The 10,202-nt window shown below is 35.6% G+C and overlaps 1 protein-coding gene across 1 annotated transcript; it reads right to left on the reverse strand.

The window, feature by feature from the left end:
* Positions 1 to 1,284: 1,284 nt before the first annotated feature.
* LOC125823266 ((DL)-glycerol-3-phosphatase 2-like) lies at positions 1,285 to 9,526 on the reverse strand. The gene is made up of 6 exons (XM_049502660.1): positions 9,342 to 9,526; positions 6,990 to 7,214; positions 4,847 to 4,907; positions 4,547 to 4,694; positions 2,689 to 2,768; positions 1,285 to 1,435 (listed from the first exon to the last, which is right to left on the reverse strand). The coding sequence occupies exons 1-6, from the start codon at positions 9,427 to 9,429 to the stop codon at positions 1,285 to 1,287; spliced, it is 753 nt and encodes a 250-aa protein (XP_049358617.1). The 5' UTR covers positions 9,430 to 9,526.
* Between the last annotated feature and the right edge of the window lie 676 nt (positions 9,527 to 10,202).

Here is a 10,202-nt window from a genome sequence, read left to right on the forward strand (position 1 = left end):
ACTTCATGGTCTCCCTGATAATATCACTAGTGGCAGGGTTGTTGTGTTTCTCAGTACATTTTGGCAGGAATTATTTTCCTTACAAGGTGTACAGTTGAATCTATCTTCAGCATATCATCCCCAGAGTGATGGTCAAACTGAAGTTCTTAATAGGTGCTTGGAGACCTATCTGAGATGTTTTTGTGCTGAAGATGCTAAAGGGTGGTATGATTGCCTACCGATGGCAGATTTTTGGTACAATACTTGCCATCACTTTGCTATTGAGTTAACTCCTTATGAAGCACTTTATGGCAGACCTCCTCCATTGCATTTACCTTACCTGCCAGGGGAGTCCTCATCTGCTGAAGTGGATAATACCCTCATCAATAGAGAACTGAAACTACAATTGTTGAGGCATCAGTTGATACGCGCCCAGTTGAGGATGAAACAACAAGTTGACAAACATAGGAGTGACAGAAGTTTTTCAGTTGGTGATTGGGTTTACTTCAAGGTCAGGCCTTACAGACAAGTGACTATATCCGAGACTCCTCATCACAAGCTCGCTGCTAAATACTATGGCCCATTCCAAATTATTAGAAAGGTTGGGCCAATAGCATATACTTTGCTCTTTCTAGACTCTGTGAAGATTCATCCAACAGTACATGTGTCCCTCTTAAAGAAGTGTTACGAAGTTCCTTCCCTGGTAACCTATCCGCCAACCACTGATTTAGCAAATCCCCATTGTTCAGACCCTGAAGCCATATTGCAGCGAAGGATGGTTAAGAAGGGTAATAAGGCAGTGACGCAAGTCTTGGTGAAGTGGAAAGATTTGTCGGCAGATGCTGCTACTTGGGAGTACTCGAACATCCTTAAGACCAGATTTCCATCTTTTGATCCTTAAGGACAAGGATCTCTTTGCGGGGGAAGTACTGTTAGTAGATTTCCAGATTAGATGAGTCAGCAAAGTAGTTATACATTTTAGCGGGAAAAACAATTAAGAATAATACACAGTCAAGAATCTAGTTAGCTTCAGGAAATCAGTTAGTAACAGATTTAGCTCAATCTCTTTCATTGTATGCAACTATAAATACTTGTACAAGTCATTGTAAATAAAGAAATAATAGATACATGTTGTTTGTCTACATTCAATCTTCTTCAATCATTTCTTCTCTTCCATAATCTGTGGTTATTTTCTCGAAACCTCTCCGATAGGATCCTGAAATAGCCTTTGAATCCCCGAGTTGTAATCAACTCCTGCAATTCAGCTATCATAATAGGCTCTGTTTGGGAACTTAAGAATCGTGATCAAACTAAACTAAATGAGTTTGTTGATGCATTTTCTAATGGAGGCAATCCCCAATCGTCTGGGCTGAAATCAAGTAAAGAATTCAAAACCTGATCAGCGACTTGATAATATGAACTATCCAACCTTGCATCTGGAACCATAACTACTGACCTGCATGCAGTAACATAAATCCCAAGTCAATAGATGATAGCGCAATCAGAGCTTTATGCAACCAGGTGATCTTCTATATCAATGACAATGGAAATTATAATGCCACTTCAGGACCCACTTGGCATACGTTGTTACATCTACCGGAAGAAACCCTTATCAACGAACAGAACTTTGGGGATTTTAGTAGCTAAAGCATGTTATTGGCGTTTAATCATCCCTCATAAGACCCAAAAATGCAGTAATAATAGAAGCAAACAAAAATGAGGAAGTTCAAAACTCATGATAACGGCTAACATTCCAGACTGAACACATCTGAAGAAATTAATTTAAGGAAAAAACATAGCCTCATATTGGACAAAGCAGGAAAACTATTAGGAAAACACAAGAAACCAAAGCAAACACCAAAAAGAAACCATGTTACAAGGACTCTAATGATCACTACTAGCAAGAGATTTAGGTCTGCATATGTAAGGACCCAAACAAGGAATATCGTCTATCCATCACAAGCAAAACTAGGTGTTTGTGTGGGTGCCATAGAAAATTCAGGGTCCTGATAAAGTAGCAAACTGAGGCAAGTTGAGGACAGAACAATAATATGTATCTTTTAGATTATCGAATGATCCCGAAAGAAGATTATAAATCGGACAGAAAATTAGAACAGGAAGAACTTGCAATGTTGATAGGTTGAAAGAGATTCTTGAAAGTCAAGACAAAACCCCAAAATAGGAGGAAGAAGAAAGCAAGATCCTGAAGGAGTGCTCTGAGACCAAGAGCCAGACCAAAATCTTCTTGGTTTCTCAATTACTAGATGTCATCTTCAAGAGATGTACAACACCTGTGAGTTAATCAACTAATGAGTGCCAAATTGTTGAGACATAAATCTAGATGAAATATTAAAGGCAAACTATTTACATGTTGACACCAATCAGTGTAACCTTTTGCACAGGATGTCAAGTACATAAGACTGCTGTTGGAGAGTAAAATATTTATAGTAATAACTAAGACAAAAAACCATACAGTGAAAAAAACAAAATAAAAGATATGTAGTTGTGCAAGCATTTACTGGAAAGTACAAGGAGACTTGGTATCTAAACTCCTTAAAATCATGGAAAATGAAGTTCTATGAAGTGCAATTTCACTCAACCAAAGAGGCACTTGGTTCGAAAGTAATCATGTAGTTCTCTCAAATTATTCTATTAGAAGAAAATCAAAAAATTATCACCAGACATTAAAATTTTTGGTGATAGACTTACATTCCAGCATTCTTGGCTGCAAGGACACCAGAGGGCGCATCTTCAAATACAAGAATCATCTGTGGATCTACTGGTCCACCCTGTCCATATAAAACATAAAGAATACAGCTCATAGGCATCCATGATATGTCATAATTGACTACTTAAACTGACCATGTATCTACTGTTCCATTAGCTGAAGGATCTCCATTCTAGTTTTACAAATTACACCTAACTTTCTCAGATTTGGTAACCAAAATAGTGTTAACTTACATTATTTTTCCCTAAAGGCTTGTACATTCAGAAAAAGTAGTACAGATTTTGCCTTTATGTAGTAAAACATCCTAGAAATTTTAGATGTTATATACTCTCCACTTCAATTCGAATGCCCACCTTCCAATTTTAGTTTATCCCAAAATAGTGTCCTTCCTAAAAAGAGAACTTCAAAAACATACTATACCATATAAAAATCACATGGGAACCAGATTTTTCTCTTTTAAATACACCGTCTATCCCACAAAGTCTCCATGTTGAGTTTTGAATAATCAAAACACATTTTGTTCAAACATAATACATAAGGATAGATACATAAAGATAGTGACAGTCCATGGAAGGAGGAAAAGACAAATAATAGTCTCTGTGTTCAAGGATAACGACGGATGGGTTGACATAGCTTGAAAGATTCGGAGGTTTGCTGAAAACGGAAGTATACAGACTCGTGAGGCTGATAATGAAGATATGGTATTGAAGGTAAATGGAGAGTCTTTAATGCAATGTAAAAAGTACATATTCACATGCTTAACAGAAAATGTAGAAGGGAAACCAGAGATGAAGTTGAGCACAAGTGACTATATCTTGGCCAGAAGAAGCTGGGAGCATCAAAGCTTGGGATTGTTGAAATGATCAATGAAATATTTCTTTTGGAATTTCCATCTGATATAGAAGTTGCCAGGGTTAAGATTGGTGAGATGGAAGGGTAGAAAATTAATCTTCTGAACCGGACCTCGCTGACATCAATGTCCGGAAAATACAAATTCCGGTGACTCGAGATGGGTTAGGCTTAACAGTTTTCCGACACAACTCTGTGTGCCTTGATCCTGACGCTCACTTAATTAGGTTATATTGGGAAATGGAGCAAGGAAGGGGCATCATACTCCCTATGTCCCAATTTATATGACTCACTTTCCATTTCAGTCGGTCGCAGAAAGAATGACAAATTTCAATATTCAATTAGAATTTAACTAGAAAATGTTTACTTTACCCTTAATGAAATGATTTATAGCCACACAATCATCTATTACTAATTTTAGACCACAAATTTCGAAAGTCTTTCTTTCTTAACCTCCATATCAAGTCAAACTACATCACATAAATGTATATTTGTATATAGAACTTTTTTATACTATTTTTGCTGATACGTTACAATATTGTGCAGCACCGTGATTAGTTGAATTTGAAGATGGGAAGACAACTGTATAACATGCAGAGGAGGAGGATTGGATTGATATGAGCGAGTCAGATTTATAAATTTTAACTTCTGAGATGGCAAAACAATGCAACATCTTAACAAATATCATTGACTTCACTTTTTTCATTTGGAAGCTAACAACTAAAGATGACTAACGTGTTTGATCACTGCATCACTGTAAATAGCTCACAGTGCAATTTCTATTTCTAAAAAATAACATTATTTGAAGTTTGATATAAGAACCAAGCCAACAGAAACAGACATATCTGAAAAGTCTAGTAGGTAAATTATCAGTTAGACAATACTAAGGGAGGTCTATGTAATAGAAGATTGACCAAGAGAAGGAAAGCATCATAGCTGCGAGATCTCTCAGGATATACCAATCTAGAGAAACAAAAATCAGAGAATCACCTCAAATCTGTTTGCAGCTGCAAGGAATATATCAGGTGATGGCTTCCCTTGTTTAACTTCTGGATCATCACCACGAACGATATGATGCATTAGTGAAAAAAGTTTGCTGTGTCTTTGAGTTTTCAAATCAAAGTGCCGCGTGTGTGTACTGAAAAATGCATTTATATTAGTTCACTTTTTGAATCTTACTTTTTAAACATTATCTTAGCATATGATAATTCTAACACTTCTACTTGCTATACTAATTATGCCACAAATGGTAAACTTCCTGGTGAACAAAACAAAAAGAAGATGACATACCCCATAGCAACACAAATTGGTATCCCATTTTCATGAAGGTGATGAATCAGCCGGCTGGCCCCTATAACAGGACAGATAGTTAAAACAAGCAAAGAAATTTGTGTATACTGATCCAATTTTGCATTAAATGAAATCAAAAGATTGAAATAAACAGTACGTGGAATTTATATGCTAGTCTTCATACTTAATATCCACTCTACTTCAGAAACAATTGTTCTAAACTAACATTACTGGATGCAAAGAACTTGAAAACATAATTATTCAAGAAGTTGTTGGATAGGATTTCACAGGTAAGGAGAATATGGAATTAGATTTATGATCATGCTGTAATTCTAGCAAGAGATTGTCAAGTTTATAGGTAACCTCTTGGATAATTATGTTTTCAAGTTCTTTGCATCTAGTAATGTTAGTTTAGAACAATTGTTTTGAAGTAGAGTGGATATTAAGTATGAAAATTAGCATATATATTCTACATATTGTTCATTTCAATCTTTATGCATAGTGAACTCTCGAATGGTTAAATTTTTGCAATGAGTTAAAAGATGCACAATACACATAATGAACAGTCAAACTAATCATTTACCAATGCGATGGTAGGAGTAAAATGAAACCTCTGAAAATCATTTCTCATGTTCGCAGCAAAAGGTGTTCCATCTCTGAAGTGTATACCACAGTCCACAAGAGGGTAATGAACGTGTATTCCTTGATATCTAGGAAATGGTATGTTCCAAGTCACTAAAGAATAAGCTTTTCTTTTCTCAAGTTTCAAGGTTTAAACTTTTTTTAGTTAACAACTCTGTTGAGGCTAGCTTGCAGCACACCTCAACTAAAATTCCTTTGGTACCCACCAAAACATAAACAAATTGGAAGTTTCATCTAGGGTTGCCTCCGATGAGATTTGAATATTAATTGATCAAGGTTGTTACTCTGGCTCTCAACAGCTAGGCCATCTTCCAGGGACAGTTTCAAGGCTTTAATATGCAAAATATAGCATAAATGTTATGGAGGAACCTTTTATTATGCATCTAGAGAAGTAGAGATTAGATATCCCTGGTTATACTTTGGATGAAGAAAGAAAACTGAGCTATTTCCATCAAGTAAAGCAAAGCGTCTCCAAAACTTTTAAAAAAAAACCAGTTAAAGTTATCCTCTATTGGTAGTTCTTCGTCAAATGTCGTATAAGCTAGGCCCTATTAGCAGGCAAAGATGGAGATAAATAGTAAGGATTGAAACCCCATTAGCAGCTGGTGTATGTTCATGCAATATCGGTGTCTCATCCTTAAGAACTGGTTACTTCCTCAGCAAAATTTGGAATGTTGAAGGATAAGATCTTGCTTCAACAGAGATTCATGAGAACGTATCCACCACCTCCACCCCTCTTTTCTTTTTCAAGAATTTCGTAAATAGGAAGTTTAGAATCCAACATGAATATTGAAAGGATTACCAGATATAACACAAAATGTTCCACTGTCCCTGCATGTCTATTTAAAGTTACACAGAAGTTAATTCAACATCTACTGCATCAATTATACTTCCCAACAATTATACTTCCCCGATGCTTTTTGCACAAGTTATGGAGGTAAAAGTATACCTCGGAGTTGAATGCTCCAATACGGAAATTAATATGTAAAAAGTAGTATGATTGATCACAGATTTGTTCTGGACCTAAAATTCATCATACAACCAGAAAATTTGATCTTGTGGATAAACTGATGTCTTACTTTACAACTTTGAGGAAACAATAGCCTAACAAAGGGTTCAGTCCAATTTGGATGCCTATATAGGAGGTTAACTACATAATTTATATATATGTATATTATTTTATATAATATACATATACATTACGATATCTATCCATGTATATAATATGCAAATCAGAACTCTATTTTAAAGGGAAATCATATATAGTACATTTACATCTTCAGTCAAGAAGGTTACATAGAAAGTGAAGAAATTGATTTGAATACTTGATCAAGATCCACAAATTTATGCCATTTTAAGACAAATATTCAACTCCATAAGTTTTTACATCATGTGCAAAAGTCTGCTCCTCTTATGGACAGAACTGGGGAAGGGTGAGAAAGCTGAAACTTAAGAAATGAATAAACAAAAATATTCTCTCTTGTGCTTATTAAAATTGTACCTGGCATGAGGTCGCTTGTGGGGAACATTTTCTGCAACATTTCCTCTCTCTCTACAAGAAAATCTTCAGCTGTAAGTGAATCACTTATTCCCGTTTCTTCAACAAAGACCCTGGCAGCCTCTATTGCCTTCTTCCCCATCATCTTTGCCTTGAGTGACCAATCAAAAGTCTTATTATACCTAGCAAGTATAATCTCCTGGACCTCCGTATAGAATTTCTCGGTGTCTGATACACAAAAGAAAAGGAACAAAGAAGCTAGCAACCAAGATTTGTCTTCAAGTAGCATCTATTCGACCACACAAAGATTCACATATTTCTTTCTGATAGAATATGACAAACCGGAAAGGCATGGTAAATATCAATCTTGCCTTTGATCTTCCCTTTGATCCCCTATGTTAACAATCTACCACACACCTTCTTCCCGTTACTTATTTGCTTCCATTAGCGGCTTGTCGAGCATTTGACAAACTCAGTTAACTAGGAACGCAGCTAGCTCAGCTAGTATACTTACTTGCTCGTTATAAGGGGGGAGGCTAAAGCAGGGTAGCGAAACTAGGAACGGACTTGACTTGTTAGAGCTAGGCTGTTGAGTGAAAGTAAAGTAAGCGAGATAGTCATACGAGCCAGGGAGCTAGTCAGCTTGTTGTAGTTGCTACGGTAAATTGGAGTGAAACGAGTTGGCAGTAGAGAGCTCTTTTATTTTCTAAAACAGACTGCGGTGTCTTAATGTATCACGTGATGGGGTAAGTCCATATCAAATAATGTCTGCTGTGATCAAACTACATAGGTATACACAAAGGGACATAACAGATTTGGCTGTGTGAATTTGTTTTGTGGTTATTTAAGTTACATAGCTTGGGTATAGAAAATCCAAATAACAAAACACCTAGAGTAAAAAACTAAATGACGTCACAAAAAATTTAAATGGATCAGTTCATACATCCTTTTCCTGAACTTTAAGATACCCTATAATAAATCAACATCGATCTTACTGTTGCTTTGAGAGAACAAGGGGTACTAGATTTTTTTTCATTTTGGTTGATAAAGAGGGAACTAGAGTTCTCTTGAATACTACAAATCTTAAGGAAGCACAACAAGCTGTTTTAGGTATAAGAGTTGATTGTAGTTTTTTTACATCTCCAAAAAGAAGAATTCATAAAAGATAAGGCAATACACTGTGGAAGGAACTTTCTCGGACTGTCCTATTGCGAACTTTTCCTCTAGAGACACACCAGTATAAGGTTTTCACTGACTAAAAATCACAACCACGTAAAGGCAGTGAGTAATATGTAATTTACAAAAAGAATGCAATTCTCTGCTATGGTGACATGCTTTAAAACCACCAATCCGACATAATTTATTGAGTTTTCAATTAGGGGAGTATATATTCAAAGAACTTATATTGTTTACAGAAAGAACGCAATTCTCTGCTATGGTGACATGCTTTCAGAACCACCAAGCCTCTGTATAATTTACTCATAATTCCTCTTGATTAGGGAAAAAGATAATCAAAAAACTAAGAAATGCACTGTTGTTTTCTTTGATAGATGATAAATGTCTTAGTTCTTGAGTAGCTTATGTGCCAGATATGTGATGTTACATCAAAAAGACATACAAATGTGCACACGTGCTTGAGGAACACACTTATCATACCATCTCTACTGGAATGTGGAGTGGCATAATCTTATCTGTAAATAAAAGCATAACAGAATACATCAAAATACTCTTCCTCTAGATAAGAAAGAGTCTAATTGTCACAAGGACTCACTTAAAGAGACTAGAATTATGCATTTGTTCACCTATAAACTATAATTGACAACTTTTGGTAACACTAGCTAGGGCAACTTCAAATTTCAAGTCAGATAATTCCTTCAAGCAGAGGCTCAATATGTTTTTTGGCACAGTACACGTACCCAACCATCATCCAGGAATGCTATTTCACCCTTCAAAAAGATTTTCTAAATTTTGAAAATGCTTTGCATAATTACTTCAGTGGCGTCTCCTTTTCTAATATATGAGCTTCCCCGCCTTATCTTTACAAATCCTAAATCTGCCATCAAAAGTTACTGTGCTCATCATTCATAACAAGGGTAGAGCACATCACAATCAAATTTTGAATTTCACTCCCAAATTAAAACAATTTTAGCAAACGATTGCATCAATTCTTGAGAAACTATACTTATAGGCAATTCCCACAAGCACATTATCTGTTATCGACAAAGTGGACAATTGAGTATCAAAAGAGGGTGGCATTACATTCTCAGTTCATTCAGATTCGTAAAATAAACTTAAAAAGTAAAGGAAAGAGAGTAGTAGAGCAAAATCCAAGTGAGATCTTATACATATTGATACCTAAAAGAAGGCCGTCCATGTCAAAGATTACATGAGTGATTGAGCCTTTTCTTGCACATGAAGTATCATTGATGCCTTCATTCGCCATATTCGAGCAACTTTTAGCTTCTCGTTCCTCTTTTCTTCCTCCCTGCTACAAGCAGCAAAGGCGGAGGAGAGAGAGTGTAGAGGAGGAGGAAGCTTTTTGAGTTCCACTGTTAAAGTTAACGGGGACCAAAATTCCACTTTTTACATATATCATGGGTTGTTTTACATATAACTTGATTATTCATATACCGGAAAAGGATCAAAATTGCCTCTGAACTATGCAAAATAGACCATTTATACCCTTCATTATATTTTGGGATTAAAAATACCCTCGCAGTTATCCCAGGAGACCACAAATACCCTCAAGAGTTAACACCCCAATTTTTTAGTGACGTGGCAAGCCACATGGGACTAATTCCTCCACCTAAGCATTGCTAACTAAGGGCCCGTTTGGCCATGCGATATGGTATCATGATATGGATTATGATATGATATCATGATATGGAATCATGAGATAAAATTGAAGGTTTGTTTGGACATGCAATATGAAATTTTTGTGTTGTATATTTTCTCATAAACATAAAAATCTCATAAGTTGTAAAACTATTAAAATAGCCCCAATTGTTTATTCAATCTTATCAAATAAACAAAAAATTATACAATCGCATAATAAATTATTACAAAGTTATTTGTTCTCCACTTAAGTAATTGTTTCATCTAACTTTAATTTAATAAAAAAAATTGAACATAAATTGTACTTGATATGCTCATATCTCTCAACTACTATTACAAATAACCTATAAAGTAGAAAAAAAAACATACATTAGTGAGTAA

This window comes from Solanum verrucosum, unplaced genomic scaffold, assembly GCF_900185275.1.
Source record: "Solanum verrucosum unplaced genomic scaffold, falcon-dt-bn FXZP01000214.1, whole genome shotgun sequence".
Classification (NCBI taxonomy): Eukaryota; Viridiplantae; Streptophyta; class Magnoliopsida; order Solanales; family Solanaceae; genus Solanum; species Solanum verrucosum.

What these genes read in the sequence shown, in the direction of transcription:
- LOC125823266 (XM_049502660.1), bottom strand. Translation starts at nt 9,429, where the DNA reads ATGGCGAATGAAGGCATCAATGATACTTCATGTGCAAGAAAAGGCTCA. An exon ending in CATGGACGGCCTTCTTTTAG is followed by an intron (nt 7,215 to 9,341) that starts GTATCAATATGT and finishes TTTGTGTATCAG; the next exon opens with ACACCGAGAAATTCTATACG. An exon ending in CAGCTGCAAACAGATTTGAG is followed by an intron (nt 2,769 to 4,546) that starts GTGATTCTCTGA and finishes TTATATGGACAG; the next exon opens with GGTGGACCAGTAGATCCACA.